Raw genomic sequence first — 25331 nt, 5'->3', positions numbered from 1 at the left:
TATTGAATATAGGAGCAAAGGGGTATTTCTGCAGTTGTACAGAGCCCTAGTGAGACCACACCTGAAGTAATTTGAGGAATGACATTCTTGCTATTGAGGGAGTGCAGCGTAGGTTTACAAGGTTAATTCCCGGGATGGCGGGACTGTCATGTGCTGAGAGAATGGAGCAGCTGGGCTTGTACACTCTGGAGTTTAGAAGGATGAGAGGGTATCTCATTGAAACATATAAGATTGTTAAGGGTTTGGACACAGTAGAGGCAGGGAACATGTTCCCGATGTTGGGGGAGTCCAGAACCAGGGGCCACAGTTTAAGAATAATGAGTAAGCCATTTAGAACGGAGACGAGGAAACACTTTTTCTCAGAGAGTGGAGAGTCTGTGGAATTCTCTGTCTCAGAGGGCGATGGAGGCCGGTTCTCTGGATGTTTTCAAGAGAGAGCTGGATAGGGCTCTTAAAAATAGCGGAGTCAGGGGATATGGGGAGAAGGCAGGAACGGGGTACTGATTGGGGATGATCAGCCATGATCACATTGAATTGCGGTGCTGGCTCGAAGGGCCGAATGGCCTACTCCTGCACCTGTTGTCAATTGTCTATTGACTTCCACCTCAGGAATTGGAACCCATTTCTCCCACAATGATAGTGGACACATATGGTAACTACATGACCTCATTCGCCCGGTGCCAATTTACACAGGTCTCGGGTTGTCATCCACACACCGTTTCCTTCACGGTTCGGCTTTGTAATCAGACCATGACGTCTCCTTCAGTAGAACCTTCATCCCGGTCCGAGTGGTGTAAATAGTTCCCATGTGGTCAATGTGACAAGGGCTGTGCGTGCCAATGCTCTGGGGGTGCTCATGGTTTGTCAATTTAGGAGAGCGTCAGTGATTTGAAAGTGTTTGTGTCGATGTCCAACCTGGTTGGACAAGTTGTGGACTCCGTTGGCCTTTCATGCAGTTACAGATTTAAAAGGCTGTAAAGTAGCAGGATCGGCTCATATTGTCTTTAAAAACCAGTGATCATTTCCCCACAGACGTGAGATGTGGATAAATCATCATTGTGAGCACCTCAGTGAGCATCATGGGCGGTCGGGGTTTCATAGAAAATAGGTGCAGGAGTAGGCCATTCGGCCCTTCGAGCCTGCACCGCCATTCGATATGATCATGGCTGATCATCCAACTCAGTATCCCATCCCTGCCTTCTCTCCATACCCCCTGATCCCTTTAGCCACAAGGGCCACATCTAACTCCCTCTTAAATATAGCCAATGAACTGGCCTCAACTACCTTCTGTGGCAGAGAATTCCACAGATTCACCACTCTCTGTGTAAAAAAAGATTTTCTCATCTCGGTCCTAAAAGACTTTCCCCCTTATCCTTAAACTGTGACCCGTAGCTCTGGACTTCCCCAACATCAATGATGAAACAGAAACATTTACAAACCTGATATTTTAACAATTGCCTCACGTCGTATGTTTAACCATCTGTATTGAACAACACACTTGAACTTGTTTGTTGATTGCCTCGTTACTGTCACGTTGCTCTCCACATTGAACAGACCCTCCGTATCTTCATGGAATCTTGTTTCAGCTTGTGGTATAACCTGTCCATCCTCGCCGATCCACAGCATCTTTGGTCCTGGATACCATCCACCGGACTTGCACACGAGCTGGATTCCATCTCCCTGGTATCCCTGCAACTGAATCCGGATCAAACTCCCCAAAGCTGCATCAGTGACAGATGTAGAGATAACAATGGCCAGGAAGAATAGCAACTTGGACCATACAGCATTTTGTTCAAGTACTCAAACCTCTTGCAACAATTACTTACACAGTTTCTAATTGTTTCTAGTTCCAATGGAAAGTCATTGAGCAGGAATGTCAACTCTGCTTCTCTCTCCCCAGATGCTGCCCGACCTGCTGAATGTTTTCAGCATCCCGGTAAATTAAGCCAGGGTGGGAGGGGGGGGGGTTACACAGTAAATGGCTGGGCCCTGGAGAGTGTGGTGGGGCGGAGATATCTGGGGGTCCAAGTATATGACCACCTGGAAGTAGCAACACCAAGCGACAGGGCATTGAGGACAAGAGTCGGGATGTTGTGGTACAACTGTACAAGGCATCGGTGAGACCAGACATGGAAAACTGTCCATAGCTCTGTTCACCTGACCAGAGGAAGGCTGTCCTCAAGGTGAAAGGGGTTCAGAAATGATTCACAAGGAGCCTAGGAAGCTTTGGGATGACCTGAAGATTTCATATGCTTCCTTTATTTCCCTTTTGACCAAATTTGCAACATGCCTTGTCATCCAAGTTCTCAGATGTATCCATCCTTGTCTTTCTTCCTCACAACGACATGTTGCTCCTGCATTCTGATCACCGGCCTTTAACAACCCCCACTCGTCTGATATTGACTTCTCCAAATCTACTCTCCCCAACTCCAGCCTGAGACTGAAGAAGGGTCTCGACCCGAAACGTCACTCATTCCTTCTCTCCAGAGATGCTACCTGACCCGCTGAGTTACTCCAGCATTTTGCGTCCAGCCTGATGCTGTTGAAAATAGACTTTACCTAATTAAGCATTATCGAGGTCCAGTCTTATCACTTCCACAACTAGCTGAACATTTATTGAATTGTGATCACTGTTGTCGACATGCTCCCCCTTTGAAACTCCACCTGGCTGCGCTCATTTCCCAAATCAATGTCCAGTATAGTCCAATCCAGGGTTGGATTAACTGTACAATGTGTCAGAAACCCATGCTGCCACGTCTAAACCCTTGCCCCTAAGGCACTCACGGTCAATATTGGGGAAATTAATCCTCTATAACCAATCTGTTGTTTTTACATATTTCCACAATCTACCCACATACCTGTCTTTAACGACTCCTACACTGTAACCTCATCATCCTACTGCACGTTTGTTATTCCTGACTTCCACCCATATGGCCTCAGTAGATTAACCCTCCAGGATGTCCCCATTAAGAAACTCAGTGACAATCTTCCTGATCAGTAATGAAACACACCCACCTCTCTCTCTATCATGTCTGAAAATCTGAAACCTGGAATGATGAATTGCAGTCCTGCCCTTTTCTCCACCAAGTCTCGAACAAGTTTCTGTCATGGCCACAATCTCATGGTTCATGCACTAAGTTCATCTCCCTTACTATAATATGCCTTTAACAAAATAAATAAACCAGCATTTCAGCCCCGCCGTGTTCATTAACATGGCCCTGCCCGACCTCCACATTCCTCTCAATCCCTCCCCTTGCTGACCTGCTGCTCTATTTCCCACCTCCTGTCAAGTGGGATTAATCCCTCCCAAGTAAACCTCCTCACAAGACAACTCCTTCACCCAGGACTCAACCGAGAGAATATTCATCGTGCCAACTCCATGGCGAGTATACCTTTCCTTCAGTAAGCAGACAAAGACTGTACACTGTGCCCCAGGTGAGGTCTCACCAACATCCTGTACAACTGTGATGAGGCTTCCCAACATCCATTCTCCATTCCCCTCAATTAAAAACACTGGGACAGTGTTAAACACATTCCCATGGCTGCCCTCCATTTACTCAAGTTACTACTCAATATAAACATTGCAACAGCATGTTATTAATTATAGACAATAGACAGGAGTAGGAGTAGGTGCAGGAGTAGGCCATTCGGCCCTTCGGCCCTTCGATGTGATCAATGTGATCATGGCTAATCATCCACAATCAATACCCCGTTCCTGCCTTCTCCCCATATCCCCTGTCTCCGCTATCTTTAAGAGCCCTATCTAGCTCTGTCTTGAAAGCATCCAGAGAACCGGCCTCCACCGCCCTCTGAGACAGAATTCCAGAGACTCACCACTCTCTGGGTGAAAAAGATACTCTTCATCTCCGTTCTAAATGGCTTACCCCTTATTCTTAAACTGTGGCCTCTGGTTCTGGACTCCCCCAACATCAGGAACACGTTTCCTGCCTCTAGCGTGTCCAAACCCTTAATAATCTCATATGTTTCAATAAGATCCCCTCTCAACCTTCTAAACTCCAGAGTGTACAAGCCCAGCCGCATCATTCTCTCAGCATATGACAGTCCCGCCATCCCGGGAATTAACCTTGTAAACCTACGCTGCACTCCCTCAATAGCAAGAATGTCCTTCCTCAAATTAGGGGACCAAAACTGCACACAATATTCCAGGTGTGGTCACACTAGAGCACTATACACATGCAGAAGGATCTATTTGCTCCTATACTCAACTCCTCTTCTTATTAAGGCCAACATGCCATTCGCTTTCTTCACTACCTGCTGTGCCTGCATGCTTACTTTCATAGACTGATGTACAAGGATCCCCAGATCCTGTTGTACTTCCCCTTTTCCCAACTTGACACCATTAGATAATAATCTGCCTTCCTGTTTTTGCTACCAAAGTGGATAACCTCATATTTATCCACATTAAACTGCGTCTGCCATGCATCTGCCCACTCACCCAACCTGTCCAAGTCACCCTGCATTCTCATAGCATCCTCCTCACAGTTCACCCTACCACACAGCTATGTGTCATCTGCAAATTTGGAAATGTTACTTTGAATCCCTTCATCTAAATCATTGATGTATATTGTAAATAGCTGCGCTCCCAGCACCGAGCCTTGCGGTACCCCACTAGTCACTGCCTGCCATTCTGAAAGGGACCCGTTAATCCCCATTCTTTGTTTCCTGTCTGCCAACCACTTCTCTATCCATGTCTGCACTCTACCCCCAATACCATGTGCCCAAATTTTGCCCACTAATCTCCCATGTGGGACCTTATCAAATGCTTTCTGTAAGTCCAGGTACACTACATCCACTGGCTCTCCCTTGTCCATTTTCCTAGTTACATCTTAAAAAAATTGTTGATTGAACGCCCTTAACAAACTGTTATTTTTACATTTATCTTCAACAGTCTGTGTTTTGCACATACACTCCACGTGATTCACTGTTGTGTAACCAGCCACTATCACTGGGACAATATCCTGCTCCTGAGGAATTCACTGTCTCACCCCTGGGAGCAGAGAGAGTGTAATGCCCCTGTTCCACTTAGGAAACCTGAACGGAAACCTCCAGAGACTTTGCGCCCCGCCCAAGGTTTCCGTGCGGTTCCCGGAGGTTTTTGTCAGTCTCCCTACCTGCTTCCACTACCTGCAACCACCGGTAACCACCTGCAACCTCCGGGAACCGCACGGAAACCTTGGGTGGGGCGCAAAGTCTCCAGAGGTTTCCGTTCAGGTTTCCTAAGTGGGACAGGGTCATAAGACTCTTGAAATATTGTGAATAACGGTACAGCAATTCTATCTTTAAACCATGAGAAGCGATTTATAAAGACAATCGCATTAATTTAACGTTAATGCTTTTACTTACTCACCTCGAACTCGCAGTTGAGCTGGAGATGCTTCATACTTGGTTCCCTCTATAACTGAACATGTATATTTCCCTTCATCAAACCTCCTTACGTTCTTTATTCTGAGGGAAATGTTCCCTTTGGCCACTTCATCTTTAAACAGTTCGGCCCTTGCTCTGTAATCCTGGTGTTGAGCGAGGGTGTCACTTTGTCCGTGTCTGTACACGAGGACTGGCGAGATGAGACCTGACTTCATCCACTGCACAACCATGTTGCTGGCCAATATGTTTGGGACAAGCTGACATTCCAACACCACATCTGAACCTACAGTGGCTACAAAACCATCGCCCGGTACAAACACGGCAAATTCACCTGCAGGGCAATTCAAATCAGTGAAAACATGATTATTTAAGGAATCAATGCGGAAAAATAGAAAACAAATTTAATGTTAGTAAAGTTCGCATCGTTCCGTACGCACAAAGACCAATTGCATTTATTTCATGAGGGCTAGAATACAAAAAACAGGAATGTACAATGTACAATGTGCAATGTGCAGGAATGTAAAGCCAATGGTATGTTAGCATTCATAGCAAAAGGATTTGAGTATAGGAGCAGGGAGGTTCTACTGCAGTTGTACAGGGTCTTGGTGAGACCACACCTGGAGTATTGCGTACAGTTTTGGTCTCCAAATCTGAGGAAGGACATTATTGCCATAGAGGGAGTACAGAGAAGGTTCACCGGACTGATTCCTGGGATGTCAGGACTTTCATATGAGGAAAGACTGGATAGACTCGGCTTGTACGCGCTAGAATTTAGGAGATTGAGGGGGGGATCTTATAGAAACTTACAAAATTCTTAAGGGGTTGGACAGGCTAGATGCAGGAAGATTGTTCCCGATGTTGGGGAAATCCAGGACAAGGGTTCACAGCTTAAGGATAGAGGGGAAATCCTTTAGGACCGAGATGAGAAAAACATTTTTCACACAGAGAGTGGTGAATCTGTGGAATTCTCTGCCACAGAAGGTAGTTGAGGCCAGTTCATTGGCTATATTGAAGAGGGAGTTAGATGTGGCCCTTGTGGCTAAAGGGATCAGGGGGTATGGAGAGAAGGCAGGTACAGGATACTGAGTTGGATGATCAGCCATGATCATATTGAATGGCGGTGCAGGCTCGAAGGGCCGAATGGCCTACTCCTGCACCTATTTTCTATGTTTCTATGTAATGCTGAGGCTCTATAAGGCGCAGGTCTGGCTGTATTTGGAGTATTGTGATGTTTCCACTAGTGGGAGTGTCTACGAATAGCTTCAGAATTAAAGGACATTCATTTAGGAGGGGGTTGAGGAAGGATTTCTTAAGCAGAAGGTGGTGAATGTGTGGAATTCTTCCACAGAAGGCTCTGGAGGTCAAGTCAATAGATATTTTTCAGACAGAGATTCTTGATTAGTACAGGTGTCAGGGGTAATGGGAAGAAGGCAGGAGAATGATCTGATATATATTGTGGGAAACTCGAGAGGAAATTGCGGGAGCCCTGATTGTACTTTACGAGTCGTCCTTAAAAACAGGAGAGATGCCGGAAGACAGGAGGATGGCAAACGTTGTACCTCTTTTCAAGAAGGGCTGCAGATAAAATGCTGGGAACTATAGGCCGGTGAGCTTAACATCTGTAGAGGGATAGGATATTCAAGCATTTGGATGGCAAGGGCTGATTGGGGATAGTCAGCATGGTTTTGTGCATGAGAGCACGTCTCACAAATCTGGTTGATTTTTTTGAAGACGTGACCAGACAGGTCGATGAAGGCAGAGCTGTAGATGTTGTGTACATGGACTTCAATAAGGCGTTCGACAATGTTCCGCATGGTAGGCTGCTCTGGAAGGTTCGATCGCATGGGATCCGAGGAGAGATAGCTGAATAGATATCAAATTTAATAGATTTCATTAATTGAGAAGATTTAATAGGAATCCGAGAGGCAACATTTCCACACAAAGGGTGCTGGGTGTATGGAACAAGCTGCCAGAGGAGGTTGTTGAGGCTGGGACTACCCCATCGTTTAACATGTACATGGATAGGCCAGGTTTGGATGGATATGGACCAAGCGCAGGCAGGTGGGACTAGTGCCGCGGGGACATTGTTGGCCGGTGTGGGCGAGTTGGGCCAAAGGGCCTGTTTCCACACTGTATCACTCTATGACTGTAATGGGGTTAGGGAGGGAGGGAGAGATAGATCAGCCATGATTGAATGGCGGAGTAGACTTGATGGGCGGAATGACATTCATCTGCTCCTATCACTTATGACCTTATAACCCAGGGATGAAGCCAGGATATGAACATTTTCACTGGTTGTTCACGGTTTATTATTTATGTAACGTTGGGGTCTCAACACCAATCCCCGTGGGACACCACTCCCTAGATCTTGACACCCAGAGAGAAAAACGATTGGCACCCACTCTCTGCTTCCTGCTATCCTGCTTATCCTCGAAAATGAAGTTGCCTCCTCCTCCTGCAGTCCCCATCATCGCCCACAGAGGGGGCGAAGAAACTCCTACCTGATCATATTAAGTGATGTGGAAAACTGATTTTAAAATATAAATCTTCTGACTCCATGAAGCCCCCTCCATGAGATAAATAAATAGAAATCAGACCAGATGTTGTGGTCATTACCGTGGACTGAGCTGAGGATCCCGTGCAGTAACAACACAGCGCAGTGAACCACTCCCATCCCAGTGGAGGGGTCAGTGCCTGAGGGAGAGAGAGAGAGAAGTGTTAGACCCGTGATGGGAGGGAAGCTGTGATCCCCCCCCTCCCCCTCCGTCCCTGCTGCCGGTGTCCACCACCCCCACTCACTGTTGACCAGGGGGTGAAAGGTCACACCTTGTGCAGGGTGAAAGGCCACACCTTGTGCGGGGTGAAAGGTCACACCTTGTGCGGGGTGAAAGGTCACACTTTGTGTGGGGTGAAAGGTCACACCTTGTGCAGGGTGAAAGGCCACACCTTGTGCGGGGTGAAAGGTCACGCCTTGTGCGGGGAGAAGGGTCACGCCTTGTGCGGGGTGAAAGGTCACGCCTTGTGCGGGGTGAAAGGTCACGCCTTGTGCGGGGTGAAAGGTCACGCCGTGTGCGGGGAGAAAGGTCACGCCTTGTGCGGGGTGAAAGGTCACACCTTGTGCTGGGTGAAAGGTCACGCCTTGTGCGGGGTGAAAGGCCACGCCTTGTGCAGGGTGACAGGTCACGCCTTGTGAGGGGTGAAAGGTCACACCTCGTGCAGGGTGAAAGGTCACACCTCGTGCGGGGTGAAAGGTCACACCTTGTGCGGGGTAGCCAAGGGCAACCGGTGGCCAAAGGACTCCAGGCTCCGCATCGAGACCCCGGGGCTCCCTTTAGAATCTGTTCCTTGAGTCTCCTGTCACGGGGGTCGGGTCTGGGACAAACCTTCTCCCGGGAATTTCTTCAGTCGCCCATCATCAAACCTGTCAAAGGACAGAAAATGATTCTGAAGTCAAAAGATGCCGGAACAATAAAAAATAATAATTATAGGAAGGATGTCAACAAAATAGAGAGAGTACAGAGGAGATTTACTAGAATGTTGCCTGGGTTTCAGCAACGAAGTTACAGAGAAAGGTTGAACAAGTTAGGTCTTTATTCTCTGGAGCGCAGAAGTTTAAGGGGGGACTTGATAGAGGTCTTTAAAATTATGAGAGGGATAGACAGAGTTGACGTGGATAAGCTTTTCCTATTGAGAGTAGGGAAGATTCAAACAAGGGGACATGACTTGAGAATTAAGGGACAGAAGTTTAGGGGTAACATGAGGGGGAACTTCTTTACTCAGAGAGTGGTAGCTGTGTGGAATGAGCTTCCAGTGGAAGTGGTGGAGGCTGGTTCGATTTTATCATTTAAAAATAAATTGGATAGGCATATGGACGGGAAAGGAATGGAGGGTTATGGTCTGAGTGCAGGTAGATGGGACTAGGGGAGAATAAGTGTTCGGCACGGACTAGAAGGGCCGAGATGGCCTGTTTCCGTGGTGTAATTGCTATATGGTTATATGGGGTGAGGTTATATTGTCCAGTGGAATAAACAGTGAACAATGCCTCCCAGGTCTCTGTTCTCTCATTTGCTCTTGTTTCTCTCGCGACGACCAGAGATGGCCCTGTACACCAGCACGATCCTGCACTCGAGGGACAATTTTACAAATTTCCCCGACACCAATTATCTACAAACCTACCTGTCTTTGGCTTATAGAAGAAAACTGGAGCACTCGGGCAAAACCCACGCGGTTGCGGGGAGAACGTACAAACTCAGTACAGACAACTCCCGTCGTCAGGATCAAACCCGGGTCTCTGGCGCTGTGTGAAGCACCAACTCTACCGCTGCGCCACCGTGCCGCCCAGCGGGGGAGGCTGGGGTCGTTCTGGGAGCTGGGGAAGGTGTGTGTGTGGGGGGGGGGGGGGGGGTAGGATTTGAATGGAGGGGCTCAGAATGGGGACGGGTTGGCCCGGTGAAGGAGGGGAAAGTGGGCCGTGAGTGGAGGACTCGGGCTGAGGTCATTGGTGAAAGAAGCGGAGGGAACGAGGGAAGTTGCAGCTCCAGGGCTGACCATCCCAACACACACCTGGCCACAGGGGGCAGTGTGGAGTCAACACGGAATAACCCCCTGGTCCAGGTTTTGGCCTCCCCTGTTCGGGCCATGTTTGAGTAGTTGTGCCCTGATTAAACAGAAGGACATTTGTTGCCCTTGTTTTATCACTGGGACAACAGAACTTCCCCATCCAGGGTTCAGTAACGGACCAGCAAATCGCCACCGATCAGGAGCAGCTCACCTTCACTCGACCTGTCCTTCCAGAAAGAATGAAAGTTTCAGCAGCAGCCGAAGTGGACGTGCTCGCCCATTGTGGGGAGAAGGTGGGAGATCCGCGGTCAGATTCTCAACGTGACGCGAGTCCCAAACATAATCTACTTTGGGGATGGCTGGACATAATCTCAGCGGGGATCGGCTGCTGGAGAAAGGTGAGCGGAGCTAAACAGGAACCGACTGGAGAGATCGGTCGTGAGAGGTCGGGAGTTTCAGAAGATGTCTCTGGGCAGTTCACTGCGCTTGTCCTTATCCGGTCTCCGGTCTCCGGGGAGGAGGCAGCCGCTCCAGACTTTCCAAGCCGCTGAGGAATGTTTCACCCCACGCCAGTGTTCCATCTTCACGGCAAGAGGGCCCTGAAAATTATCGGACTGGCTGCAAGGCCACAAATGGGCCCCGACCTCGGGTGTTTCACAGAGGAACAGGACTTAACTTTCTGGTGCCTTTCCCCACAGTGGAAATGTTTGATTCTGCTGTGGGGGGACGTTTGTGTTGAACTATAATGTGTTGTGTCCATTTTCTTTATTTTTTTAACCTTTTTTAGGTTTGTATGATAATAAACCTATTATCTATTTTATGTAAATCACTTTGGTGTCAATGCGAGTTGACTTAAAACGTGCTATATAAATAAAACCTACTTACTTACTTATCAGTACCAGGGAGTGGCGGGGAACGGATATTTTAGACTGTGAACTCTCAGTCAAACACAGCAACCCGCTGTATACCATTTTCCACTTCTTTGCCCACTCTCCCAACCTGTCCACGTCATTCTGCAGCCTCCATGCTTCCTCCGCACATCAGGCCCCTCCACCTATTTTCGTATCATCTGCAAATTTGTCCACAAAGCCACCAATTCTCCCATCCAGGCCATTAGCACATGAAGTGTCAAGTAGCGGCCCCCTACACCGACCCCCGTGGAACACCGCTGGTCACCAGCAGCCAACCAGAAATGCCCCCCCCCTTTATTCTCACTCGTTGAATCTGCCCGTCAACCAATCTACTATCCATGCTGGAACCTTGCTTCAAATACCAGGAGCTCCCATCCTGTTTAGCAGCCTCGCGTGTGGCATCTTATCAAAATCCTTCTGATAATCCAAGTAAATAACATCCACTGACTTCTTTGCCGACTCTCCTTTTTTGGTAATTATTTAACGACACACCATGGGACAGTTTATTCCCCCCAATTAAATGGCATTAATACAGTTGCACACAACTTCAGATTGTTCTAATGTCCACATTGGTCAGTTATGTTGCAGTATAGGGGGGTTGCACGTAAGGTCACTGGGTCATAGGGCTCGACGCACGGAGCCGCTAAATCCAACTGGAAGACATCCGTCACTTCCGGTACATGTTATTAATACAAGAAATGCGTACTTTCCTACCTGTTAAAAACCGCCAAAATGTTGAATTTTTGCGCTGAAAAAAATTGTGGGAGTCGGGGTAAGCGTGAGAGACATGTACCCAACTTCAGAATTCCAAACGTGAAGCGAAATGAAGGTATAGAGAAGCGAGAACTGAAGGGACTACAGAAGCTAAAGTGCTTGGTAAACATTGAAAATATTGGGAATTATCGCGTTTCCTCACTGCATTTCATCAAGTAAGGCATTATTTGTGTTTTTTCTTGATCCCTTTGGTGTCTAAAAATTCTCAGAAGTGATAAATCTGGCTGTAAATTTTTCTTCAGGTGCGTTTTCATTTTGTATGTAAAAACCCACGAGACCCATGGGCGATTTAAAAAAATTACAGCCAGATTTATCACTTCTGAAACTTTTTAGATGCCAAAGTAATCGAGAAAAAACACAAATAATGCCTTACTGTTGATGAAATGCAGTGAGCAAACGGCCAATGTTCGCCAAGCCCTCTGGCTGTTGTTGTCCCTTCAGCTCTCGTTTCTATCCACCGTCATTTCTCCTCACTTTTGGAATTCTGAAGTAGGTTAAATGTCTCACACGCTTATCCCGATTTCCATAATTATTTACAGCGCAGAAATTGACAATTTGAGCGGGTTTTAACGGGCCCGCTACGCTGGAAACAATGGTAAGTGCCTACCTGCAGTACATCGCGTGTAATCCATTTGGTGTAGCGTTACGCGTGTACGGGTCATGGGTCGTGACCCGACTGCCGTGAAACCTCCCTATGGTCACAGTATTAGGAAACAAGTTAAAAGTGTAGAAATGTCCCTACCGTATTCCCAACTTTGGTTGTTTGTCATCTCACTGCCTCCCCACAATCCTTCGATTGTTAATGTGCAGTAAAAGCCCTTTGGACTCCCTTTTATCTCCGTCAGACCTTTGGATTCCTTTATGATTTTAGCCTGAATCTTTATCAGTTCTCTTTAGTAAAAGGAACAAGCCAGACTTTGGACCATCACTGCCCAGAAAAGGCGCGGCGTGTTGTTTTTGCTGTTGAGAGGTTGCATATATGCGAAGAGTATTAGAGTGGAGCATTTATCCAGTTTCAAACTCAAAGGAAGGCGTTTGTCCTGGGAGCAGTTGTCAGGTTATAGCAGCCAGTGAAAGAACTGGTATAAATCATCACATTGACCAGAAACTCAGGAGGGGGCTGAACCAGTGACCCAGCGCAGGCTGTCTCAAACAGCAATCCATCTGGTACCACACTCACAAACCTTTTCTGTAACAGGTGAATCGTTTTTTGCTTCAGCCGTTTATTCTGTGCGTTTCAATATCCCTTTTACCAACATTGACCAAATTGTCTGGATGTTCTTTTTCAAATAATTCTCCTTCCTAATCGTGCAAGGCTTATGAGCAAAACCAACTCAACAGGATAGTGAAGACCGCCAGCAGGATCATTGGTGCCCCACTCCCTTTCCTGTTGGAGATCTATCAGAAGCGGAGCATCAGCAGAGCCATCTCCATTATCAAGGACCCCTATCATCCATCACACCACATCTTCTCCATTCTGCCATCTGGGAAGAGGTACAGGAGCACCAGCTGCAAAACCAGCAGGATGCTACACAGGCAATAAGACTGGTTAACGGACTGTGTCCCCTCCCCATATATCATACACCAACACATCTAACCTCACCCATACTTTGACAGCTAGGCACCTGTCAAAGTAAGCCCACTGTTCGGTCTGAATGTCTGTTTTTATTTCAATTTTTAGGCCTATTTTAGTTATGGTAATTAATTTTTTTTAAAGCTATATGTATTTATTCTGTTTTTATTAACCGCACTGATGGGAACTGATTGAGAAACAATGTTTTCGTTTCATCTGTGTATGTAAGTACTCAGTTAAAATGACATTAAAGTAAATACTGAATACTGAATAAATGGAATGTTAAATTAAAGCAACGCCGCCATTTTCAAAGACAAGCAACTTGGACATTTTTGCTGTGAAAAATCTTAACAATGTTGTTTTAGAAACATAGAAAATAGGTGCAGGAGTAGGCCATTCAGCCCTTCGAGCCTGCACCGCCATTCAATGTGATCATGGCTGATCATCCAACTCAGTATCCTGTACCTGCCTTCTCTCCATACCCCCTGATCCCTTTAGCCACAAGGGCCACATCTAACTCCCTCTTAAATATAGCCAATGAACTGGCCTCAACTACCTTCTGCGGCAGAGAATTCCAGAGATTCACCACTCTCTGTGTGAAAAAAGTTTTCCTCATCTCGGTCCTAAAAGATTTCCCCCTTATCCTTAAACTGTGACCCCCTAGTTCTGGACCTTGTTTTGTTTTGCTGTTTCTTCTGAAGGACAATAATTTATTCCGTATATTCCGGTTAGTGGGGTGCATCTCACTGTCGCCCTGCACAATGCTTATCTCGAGGCGTTGACCACAGCAATCTTCTTGCCTCTCCCGAAGGAGGATAGTAGAAGCTTCTTTAGGTATATGAAGAGGAAAACATTAGCTAAGACCAAAGTTGGACCCTTGATGACAGAAAAAGGTGAATTTATTATGGGGAACAAGGAAATGGCAGATGAGTTGAACAGGTACTTTGGATCTGTCTTCACTAAGGAGGACACAAACAATCTTCCTGATATAGTAGTGGCCAGAGGATCTGGGGTGACAGAGGAACTGAAGGAAATCCACATTAGGCAGGAAATGTTGTTGGGTAGACTGATGGGATGTAAGGCTGCTAAATCCCCAGGGCCTGATGGTCTGCATCCCAGGGTACTTAAGGAAGTGGCTCTAGAAATCGTAGATGCATTGGTGACAATTTTCCAATGTTCTATAGACTCAGGATCAGTTGCTATGGATTGGAGGGTAGTTAATGTTATCCCACTTTTTAAGAAAGGCGGGAGAGAGAGAACAGGGAATTATAGACCAGTTAGCCTGACATCGGTGGTGGAGAAGATGCTGGAGTCAATTATAAAAGATGAAATATCATTTGCATAGCAGTAACAGGGCCGGTCCGAGTCAGCATGGATTTATGAAGGGGAAATCATGCTAGACTAATCTTCTGGAATTTTTTGAGGATGTAACTAGGAAAATGGACAAGGGAGAGCCAATGGATGTAGTGTACCTGGACTTTCAGAAAGCATTTGATAAAGTCCCACATAGGAGATTAGTGGGCAAAATTATGGCACATGGTATTGGGGGTAGAGTGCTGACATGGATAGAGAAGTGGTTGGCAGACAGGAAACAAAGAGTAGAGATTAATGGGTCCCTTTCAGAATGGCAGGCAGTGACTAGTGGGGTACGGGGGACCGCAGCTATTTACAATATACATCAATGATTTGAATGAAGGGATTCAAAGTAACATTAGCAAATTTGCAGATGACACAAAGCTGGGTGGCAGTGTGAACTGTGAGGAGGATGCTATGAGAATGCAGGGTGACTTGGACAGGTTGGGGGAGAGGGCAGATGCATGGCGGATGCAGTTGAATGTGGATAAATGTGAGGTTATCCACTTTGGTAGCAATAACAGGAAGGCAGATTACTATCTAAATGGCATCAAGTTGGGAAAAGGGGAAGTACAACGGGATCTGGGGGTCCTTGTTCATCAGTCCATTAAAGTAAGCATGCAGGTACAGCAGGCAGTGAAGAAAGCAAATGGTATGTTGGCCTTTATAACAAGAGGAATCAAATATAGGAGCAAAGAGGTCCTTCTGCAGTTGTACATAGCCTTAGTGAGACCACACCTGGAGTATTGTGTGCAATTTTGGTCCCCTAATTTGAGGAAGGACATTCTTGCTATTGAGGGAGTGCAGCGTAGGTTTACAAGGTTAATTCCCGGGATGGCGGGACTGTCATATGCTGGGGATATGGGGAGAAGGCAGGAACGGGATACTGATTGGGGATGATCAGCCATGATCACATTGAATGGCGGTGCTGGCTTGAAGGGCCGAATGGCCTACTCCTGCACCTATTGTCTTTTGCTATTTTCCTTGTCTCTGTTTCTCTACAGCTGGGCTCAGTGCACAATAGAACACAGAACAACACAGGAACGTGAGCCTCGATCGACAATGTCTGTGCTGAACACTATGCGGAGACCAATACTTAGCTGCTGCCACACAATCCACCACCCTCCACTCCCTGCATTAACGTTGTGTAATGTTCTGAATTTTCTGAAACTGAAGAGCAGTTTGCAAACTGCACTGGCGTTTAATGATAGTATTTTGCAAAAAACAAACATAAAACACTAAGGAGAAAACTCTAGTAAAAACGATCAGCCTCGAACCTATGCATATTGTTGGACCCACGCCCTCTGTATTTGTCTGAAGTTATACCCTTTGGCGTTTTTCCAATAATTTATTCTATATTACCTTTTAAAATAGAATTCATAGAATTAGTTCATGGACTTCATTTCAGTGTGGTATTGCTACCCCTTTAAACATTATCTCGATGTTCTGTTTCCAGGTGAAACCAAGGAAGGAATTATTTCAACGATGAAGGGAGCAGGCTGCATCTTTGTGCTGTTGCTTGTTCATGCGGTGACCATGGGTAGGTAATGGCACCATCTACGCTACTATCACATACACCTTCCCGTGAATATTGTGCTACTTCACTGCCTCAGCCGATCTATGGGACGAGTTCCGATTGTCAGTAGAGACGCTGTTAACGAAGTCCTGGGTCAGATGGTCGTGGGTTCAAACCCCCCATTTGGAGTATTCGAGCGACAGAGATTGTCACGTTATTCTAATATGATTTTTGGAAGAATTAGCAACTCGAAAAGTTCCACAACTCGCCAATGTCAAAAGCTGAAGTTCCAGTGGAGTTCTATGTGATTGTGATCTCGAGAGTGGATGTTTCTGGATTTTGAACAAATGTCTGTGTAAAACGGCCCCTGCCTGCTGCAGTGAGAAAGAGTAAAATTTATGAGAATTAAACATTCAATTCCTTACATTTGGCATAGAAATTCATGACAAAGTGAGATTTTAAAATAATGATATATTTTATGTTGTAGTGTGAATTCTTGTGTGAATGGGATTAGTTTGTTGTTTGGATACTTTGGCTATTTAAAAATTATTTTTAGCCTTTTCTTAAGAATGGGATAGATGTTTAGATCTAGTAATTTAATTTAGATGAATTTAATTGATTTGATGACTGATCAATATGAATTTTTTGTTGGGTGTTTACTATTTGTTTTAACGTTACAATAATATTAAAGTTCTGATCTTGAGAATATCACATTTTTCAATTTTCAAGGCAGTCTGGGCGTTTATTACTACAGTATTTCCGTCACAACGGGTAATTTTGTATTTAGCTTTTAGTGGTCTGGGAAACAACTACTGGAGTTTTCAACAGATCTTTATTCAAAAGTTCGATATCCTTTATACAGGTTCTCTAGACACGTCTGCTCACAACGGTGGTCAGCGCTGAACTAACGCGCGCAAGGGAAAAACCGCGCAAAACAAGCAGCCCCTCCCGAGTCACGTGACCGCGGCTTCCGAACGCCGGGTTCGATATCTGCGTGCGCTAGCAGGCGCCGCTACAAGCTACATAATTAGGTAATTAACTAATTATATACTTTAATTTCAGGCCATCCAAGTAAGGATGCTTGTTTCCTGAATGCATCAATCTATAATAACAGAAAATTGCACTCAGTTCTCTTATTTATTAAGAATGTTATGGGCTTTTGACTGTCCTCGATCACAGCTTTTGTGTTAAGTCAATGGAAAAGCAATAGGGAACAATATGCTAATTTTTGAGTATGAAAATGACCATAACCTTTTTACTACTGAAGAAATGAAAGTGAATCAGGTATCAAATTAAAGTCCTTTTTAAACTTTATCTGATGGAATAAATGACAGGCTTGATTTTTAAAATCTTAAAATGTTGTAACATTCCTAATCTTTGGTAGGAATTAGGACCAAGACAGACGCTTACGGTATCCGCTGCTGCCGGTTACGTCATTGTGTTGTCGGTGGAATCGGCCGTCGAGGCCGTTGTGGAGCTGCAGACACCCGGCTGATGGAAGCGCCGCCATGTTGCTGCTTGTCTTGCCGCAGCTCGTCCGCTCCCTCGGCGAGTTGCAGAGGGCCGGCGAAGCCGCTGCCGAACGCCTGGTCAAAGAGAAGACGAGGCCGGTGACTGTCCATCAGCGAGAACATTTCGCTCATCAGATCACGCCGAGGCCGTCCATGTGCAGGATCCTGGAGGTCTGGTCGCGGCGGCTGAGCGGAGGCCCACGTACTTGCCTTCGGCCGCCGCTTGTTAAGCGACCAGCGGTTCCTTGATCCATGTAGAACCACCAACCGCCAACCTTCAACCGCCAACCGCCAACCGTCAACCGCCAACCGTCAACTGCCAACCGTCAACCGCCAAAGGCGCCGTAATCCATCCCGGGAGCCGGTCCCACACAATTTGAGCCGCCTTTCCTCGACACCCTTCGTCTCCCTCCGAGACGCAGGGAGGCGTGTCCTGTACAGGCTCCTCCTCCACACCCTGCACTTCCTCGCCCTGGTCCACCGTCCGGACACCAAGTGGCGGTCGGTGTTCCCTTCCGGTCGCGAGGGGGGCCCCCGGTGGGGGTCCCTCTACGCAGGGATTCTCCCCCTCTACATTGGGGACCTGGGGTGGAGGGTATTGCACCGAGGTGTTCCCTGCAACCTGTTTCTCTCGCGGTTCACAGACTCACCAGCCGCCTGCCACTTTTGCGGGCTGGAAGAGTCTGTGTACCACGTGTACATGGAGTGCGTGAGGCTGCAGCCACTGTTTCAATACCTAAAGGGGCTGCTCCTTGCCTTCTGGCTGCATTTCTCACCCATCATCCTCATCTTTGGACACCCTGTGCGTAGGGGAGAGGGTAGGGCTGAAGATGTGCTGGTTGGGTTGCTCCTGGGCCTGGCCAAGCTGGCCATCCGTGAGTCAAGGCACCAGATGTTGGAGGGCTCTACCCGAGCCGGCTGCCTGCCCCTTTTCCGGGGATACGTCCGTGCCCGGGTGCGGATGGAAAGGGAATACGCCCTGTCTACGGGCACCCTGAGGGAGTTCCGCGACCGCTGGGCACCGAGGGAGGTTGAATGTATCCTTGACAAGGATTGTAATATAGTTGTTTAGCAGTTGATTAGCATAATTGTTGATCTTGCATTATGGTGGTGTTTTGTTTTATTGTATTGTAAATACAATTTTAATATTTGAATAAATATTTTTGATTAAAAAAAAAACAAAAAAAAAACAAAAAAAACCGTCAACCGCAAACCGTCAACCGCCAACCTTCAACCGCCAACCGTCAACCGCCAACCTTCAACCGCCAACCATCAACCGCCAACCTTCAACCGCCAACCGTCAACTGCCAACCGTCAACCGCCAACCGTCAACCGCCAACCGTCAACCGCCAACCGTCAACTGTCAATCAAGGCGGCAGACGGTGGAGGGCTCTACCCGAGCCGGCTGCCTGCCCCTTTTCCGGGGATACGTCCGTGCCCGGGTGCGGATGGAAAGGGAATACGCCCTGTCCACGGGCACCCTGAGGGAGTTCCGCGACCGCTGGGCACCGAGGGGGGTTGAATGTATCCTGGACAAGGATTGCAACATAGTTGTTTAGCAGTTGCTTAGCATATTTGTTCATCTTGTATCATGGTGGTGTTTTGTTTTATTGTATTGTCAATACTATTTTAATATTTGAATAAATATTTTTGATTAAAAAATAAATAAATAAACTGTCAACTGTCAACCGCCAACTGTCAACTGTCAAAAGCCCGCGCACCAACCCTGTCACGTGACAGACCCGGCCCCGTGTACCAACCCTGTCACGTGACAGACCCGGCCCCACGCACCAACCCTGTCACGTGACAGACCCGGCCCCACGCACCAACCCTGTCACGTGACAGACCCGGCCCCGTGCACCAACCCTGTCACGTGACAGACCCGGCCCCACGCACCAACCCTGTCACGTGACAGACCCGGCCCCGTGTACCAACCCTGTCACGTGACAGACCCGGCCCCACGCACCAACCCTGTCACGTGACAGACCCGGCCCCACGCACCTACCCTGTCACGTGACAGACCCGGCCCCGCGCACCTACCCTGTCACGTGACAGACCCGGTATCTGACGAGGGTTCTCAAATACGCAGTTTAGCCACTGGGTGACGCTACAGAGTGACGTTTCAGGTTGAGATCCTTTTTCAGACTGAGAATCATGGGAGATGGAGTCCAGAGTTATGGACATGGGCCGCGTCAATGTCACGCCAGGACTCGAGGGGCCTGAGCTACAGGGAGAGGCTGGGCAGAATGGGACTTTATTCCTGGGAGTGCAAGAGGATGAGGGGTGATCTTATGGAGGTGTACAAAATCATGAGGGGAATAGATCGGGTAAAGATGCAGAGAAGGGGAATCGAGAACCAGAGGACATAGGATTAAGGTGAGTGGAATAATTTAATAGGAACCTGAGGAGTAACTTTTTCACACAAAGGCTGGTGGGTGTATGGAACGAGCTGCAGGAGGAGGTAGTTAAGGCAGGTACTATCCCAACGTTTAAGAAAGATTTGGGCAGGTACATAGATAGGACAGGTTTGAAGGGATATGGGCCAAACGTAGGCAGGTGGGACTAATTGGTGGGTGTGGGCAAAATGGGCCGAATGGAACATGGATAGGTGACGTTTCACGGAGTGCTGGAGTAACTCAGCGGGTCAGGCAGCATCTGTGGAGAACATGGATAGGTGACGTTTCACGGAGTGCTGGAGTAACTCAGCGGGTCAGGCAGCATCTGTGGAGAACATGGATAGGTGACGTTTCACAGAGTGCTGGAGTAACTCAGCGGGTCAGGCAGCATCTGTGGAGAACATGGATAGGTGACGTTTTGGGCCTATTTCATCATTTTATGTACAAGATGTCGCAGCATTTTTGCTGACCTGTTTTTCGTAAGATATTAAATGTTGATAAAGGCGGCATCTTTTATTTACAGGGCCCTTTCTGTGCATGGATATGACAGAGAGCCAGGACCATTCTCCAATAATGCCACATCATCAAACACCACTAACACTGCATCCGAGTGCCCAGGAGCTGTTTAGATCTGCTCTTTTCAATTTCTAAAGAAATTAAGGATTTTACTTCGGAGTCACGTGAGTGACTACGTGAAGAACCCGCTCAGCGCGCAGGCGCGGCATTACGCCAGCAGTGCAACAGCGGCAGCGGGAGCTAGGCACTCCCGCAACAGAGAAACGGACCGTCAGGTGAGTATCCTGAGGTCGGTTTTCTTTTACAGGGGAGCCCCTTTTTCTGCTTGTGTTTTACAGGCAGAGAAAAAGGCTCTGGAACAAAACTGTCCCCCGTTCGAGGAGGAACGTTTTCCGTCGGGGGGAAGGGGGGCAGCAACAGGCGGTAGGAGCGACCCGGTGTTCCTCTATTCCCCGACACCGTGCCGAGCCCAGCCCGATAGTGGGCTGGATGTATAGCCACCCGAAGAGGCATCCGGTAGGTGTTCCCGATTTGGGACGGGACGTCTCTCCCCCCGCACGGGGGGAGAGAGAGCCGCCTGAGCCGCTGGAGCGGCTCTCGGTGCAGGTGCCTGCGAGACGCGCTGCTTGAGGGGCGCTCTCGCTACTACAAGGCACAAAAGCTCCAGAAGAAGGCGGTAGGAACATTTAACCGGGCGTTTCCGCTATCCCCACACCGCGCCGAAGCCAGTCCCGCTAGTGCCTGAGCTGCGAGCTGGATGTTCAGCCATCCGAAGAGGCATCCGGCCGGTGGCTTCCGACTTGTCGGAGGGGACGTCTCTCCACCCGCAGGGAGGGAGACAGCCGCCTGAGCCGCTGGAGCGGCTCCTGGAGCAGGAGCTCCTGCGAGACACGCTACGTGAGGGGCAGTCTCGCTGGAGGGTTCAGGCATACCCTCCACAGTGCCTAGGCACTGCCCATCGCTTCCTCCTTAGTGTGGTTAGCTTTGGGGTGACCAGTGGCTGGGTTGGTCATGAAGAGGGGTCACTGGCTGAACAATATCGGGAGTATGCTTGAGGTACAGGATCAGGAAGAGCTGCTGGGTGTGGCCGCTATGTGGCTCCACCACTAGCGAGATGGCTTTTCAGTCTCAACTGATGGCCAGCTTACTACCTGTCTTTTCCAAAAAACCTCTCCAAGACAGGTAGCCATGAGGCGTTGGTTTTATCACGCCTCCCCTAAATTGCATTTACTCAAAGTGCCCGCCATTATTGGGGGATACATTGAGCAGCGCATTTAACCTAAATATTTTAAAAATGCATTTGGTACCCTGACGTCGGCTATCATGTCCACCTGCTCATTCCAGAAGGGCAGGGTAGTATGGCAAAACACCTGACCCTACTGTTCAACGGTATACCTCATAACTTCTGAAATGAACTCACAAACCTGCCCTCAATCTATGAAATTAACAGGACTATGAGAACGCCGACCTCATAAGCACAGATCCTGCTACCTGGCACTTACCAAACCAGTCCTAAAAAACTGGACGAAGTGTTCAAACTATTCGGCACAAGAGGGCAGAGTCTGGAATGAGCACCACACTAAACCAGACAGCAGTACCTCTACGTGTCCACCAGGGGCTCCTACCTCATGGTACTGGTGAAAGCTCGGGGCCTGCATGCCAAACCTGTAGCATTTTAGGCCACGGCCCAGAGCAGGCCCCAGGGGAAAATGTGCCACCCCCCAACAAACATCGTCCCTACAAGAACAAGGAACCAGAAACCGAAGAAAACAACAATGAAGACAGATAAGTATGGTTCCTACCATCACATAAAGGTTAAGGGTTGTACTAACAAGGGGTGGATGAATCACGCCTGGTTAGGAAGCTATCACTCTTGGTAGTTATATACCAAAAAATAAATACAAGGGGAATAGAATTAATATCTTGCCACCAATTCAGCAAGCACCCCAAGTGGTCTACCCTCCCACGATGGTGAATGTCGCACCATCGTTGATAAACCACTTGAGTATTTCACCAGGTATACCCATTCATGGGATTTGTAACTACTACCATGGATCCAAGGATACTTTATGGTAGACATCGACCTTGAAGATGCACACTATTCAGTACCTTCTCATATAAGTTTCGGATATACCGCAATTACCTGGATGGAGTAACCATGATGAGCGTTGCGGCATTTAAGTCAAAGTTATCCAGAATCAACTAGCCCTGACACTTAGAAACATTCCGTCATGGCATGTCTATATATTAACGACAAACTATCCTTGGATACAGCTTTAGCTGCATCACTTCTCGGCCTTTTGGCTAAGATCAAGTGTAGTATCTGTTCTTATCAGTTTAATAATCTGATATGTCCCTTATCTAGGGACCATATATTAAATTGAATTTTGGAACAGGGAGATGGAATAGGGGCTTGCTCCGTCCACTCCACGCATCGACCCAGTATTGCAGTGCCTCTGGGAACGGTGCACAAAATATATATCCAGATATTTACGTTGACCATCCACAACGTTGTTATCTGGTATTCATTAAGACTATCAGTCATGGTGCATTAACCACCAATCAACTACGTGGCAAAGTAATTGGGATATAGCAGCATTACCAGCTACTGAACTTTGTACCTTTCCTATGAGCTGAGATACTAGTGTTCAAAACTATCTCCATACCTGTAATATGGGGGCAAATGGATTAATCTGTAGTGTTATCATGGAATTTATCGGCAGGAAGGATTATGGTTGTACACTTCCACCTGTTTTGAGTAACATCTTATGTGTCCTGATGTGTTTCTGAGCTTGTAATACTTAATGCCAATATGAATTGACTTAAACATGTTATATATTAACTTACTTAATTCTAGTGAAGCATTTGCTCAGTAATCCACCAAATTTGCATGTTCGTTTATAAGATAACAACATCAGTGGTGGCATATACCAAACCACTTGGGCGGAGAACATCGATATTAGGGGACAATTTATTAACAATTGGAAACCGTATGTCGTCAAACATGTTGACCATCAGTAACTCACCTATCAGGTGAGCTAAATACTGTAAACATACATTTAAACCAAAAATATTTGCTGAAATCACTAAGCAATATGGACACCAGATATCGATTCCTTATATCCAATTAAATCACCACGTACTAACTTACGTCACATGAAACCAATCTCAAGGCAGCGGCAATGGAGACATTCCCGCGTATTGAGGGGTGGGGGGAACCTAATCTCTATGTTTTCCTTTCCTTCTACCTCTTCGATAGGTACTACGGCTTCATCAGTCGGGTACTACGCAAATTACAGTGGACCAAGTCCACAAGCATGGTTCCCAGTGATCCTCGACATGGTCATTAAAAGAATTGCAGAATTGGGAAGACCATTGCTGTGCTTGGATCAGGAGCACTATCAACCTGATGACAGCATTCCGTCGCATATCTTAGGGAACATACCTGAGGAGCATCAAGAAATGGTACACTGTTTCCAAAACAGGAATTACACATTCAACTATAACAAAAAACTGTACTGGAGCTCCTGGCAGGTCTTCACCACAATGAAGGACATGTTCTGTTAGCCTACTCAACTTGGGTACCGCTCACTGGTGATCAGATACAGGAGAGGTATATCAATCCATTCCCCAGAAATAGGTACACCCAAATTGGGATGTCAGTGAAATCCTGACATACCTTAGGGGATGATCACCAGCCAGGTCACTCACCCTGGAACAGCCTACCCTGAAGATGGACATGCTGGTGGCCTTACATCAACACAAAGAGCCAGCTCTCCCATCTACTGCGATGGGACAACATGGTTATAACACCAGATAGTGTCACATGCCCATTCAAGGGTTGGCCAAACAGAACAGACCAGGAACATCAGGTCCAGTCATGAAATTCCGGGCATACCCACCTGAACCACGTTTTATGTGTCATGACCCACTTAGAGATCGACACAATAAGGAATACCGAGGGAGAGGAAAAAGCCTTATGGGTCAGCCACAGGAAACCTCATGGTCGGGTGACGAGCTAAACTATCTCTAGTGGCTCAAGCAGGTACTGGGAGTTGCTGGAGTAAATACTAACGTGTAAAAAATCTTATTCCACCAGAACAGCTTCCACGTCAGTAACTAAGAGGATGGACGAGCCTATGGACCACATCCTGGCTACTGCAGGGTGGTCTAGGGAGTATACGTTCCAAACTTTTATAACAAACCACTGACAGAACCTGTATCGTTTGCAGAAAAAGAATCTGCAAAAAATATATAATTTAAGCTCGGGGGAGCAATTGGTCTTGTTATTGTTAATAACACCATTATTGTTTTTACAAACAGATTCATGGTTGATTACGATAACATACTTCCTCCCTCGAATGACTTCGGCAGCGAGTGAAGTATGAACTGTTACACGGTTTGAAATCACAGAGCTTTGAAGTCTTCACGTAGTCACTCACGTGACTCCGAAGTAAAATAGTAAGATTAAACGAGAACTTACCAGTTTGAGGTTTGATCTGTATTTTATGAGGAGTTACGATGAGGGATTACGTGCCCTCCGCTCCCACCCTCATTATATGGATCAAACTAATAAATTGATGTCTCCTTATCTTTACTATGTTTACTTCAAATAACTGTGTCTATCTGTGATTCCACACCGCTGCTTGGAAGTATGCCGCGCCTGCGCGCTGAGCGGGTTCTTCACGTAATCCCTCATCGTAACTCCTCATAAAATACAGATCAAACCTCAAACTGGTAAGTTCTCGTTTAATCTTACTATTTTAAGCCACTATTTCCAAGCATTGATTTTGTTTCCTACACTTTAGGTGGTGTGTCGCGGATATTGATGGCTCG

At 47.1% G+C, this 25331-nt stretch overlaps 1 protein-coding gene and 1 non-coding gene across 2 annotated transcripts in view; one reads left to right on the top strand and one right to left on the bottom strand.

Annotated features, from left to right (window-relative positions):
• The window catches only part of LOC116985305 (butyrophilin subfamily 1 member A1-like), a gene marked incomplete at its 3' end in the record, with an annotated part of 19765 nt that extends 11424 nt beyond the window's left edge, over positions 1-8341 (bottom strand). The window contains exons 1-4 of the mRNA XM_033040011.1: positions 8332-8341; positions 8002-8079; positions 5369-5716; positions 1440-1721 (exon numbers count right to left, since the gene is read on the bottom strand). Coding sequence (XP_032895902.1) covers positions 1440-1721; positions 5369-5716; positions 8002-8059 — 688 coding nt within the window. The remainder of the gene's footprint in view (positions 1-1439; positions 1722-5368; positions 5717-8001; positions 8080-8331) is intronic.
• Positions 8342-22779: 14438 nt separating this feature from the next.
• On the top strand, positions 22780-22971 carry LOC116970582. Its single transcript, XR_004411201.1, has one exon. It is a non-coding gene; the product is annotated as a U2 spliceosomal RNA (small nuclear RNA).
• Positions 22972-25331: the final 2360 nt, after the last annotated feature.

The sequence above is a fragment of the Amblyraja radiata genome, chromosome 2 (genome assembly GCF_010909765.2).
Source record: "Amblyraja radiata isolate CabotCenter1 chromosome 2, sAmbRad1.1.pri, whole genome shotgun sequence".
Classification (NCBI taxonomy): Eukaryota; Metazoa; Chordata; class Chondrichthyes; order Rajiformes; family Rajidae; genus Amblyraja; species Amblyraja radiata.
This window is presented reverse-complemented; position numbering and strand designations above follow the sequence as displayed.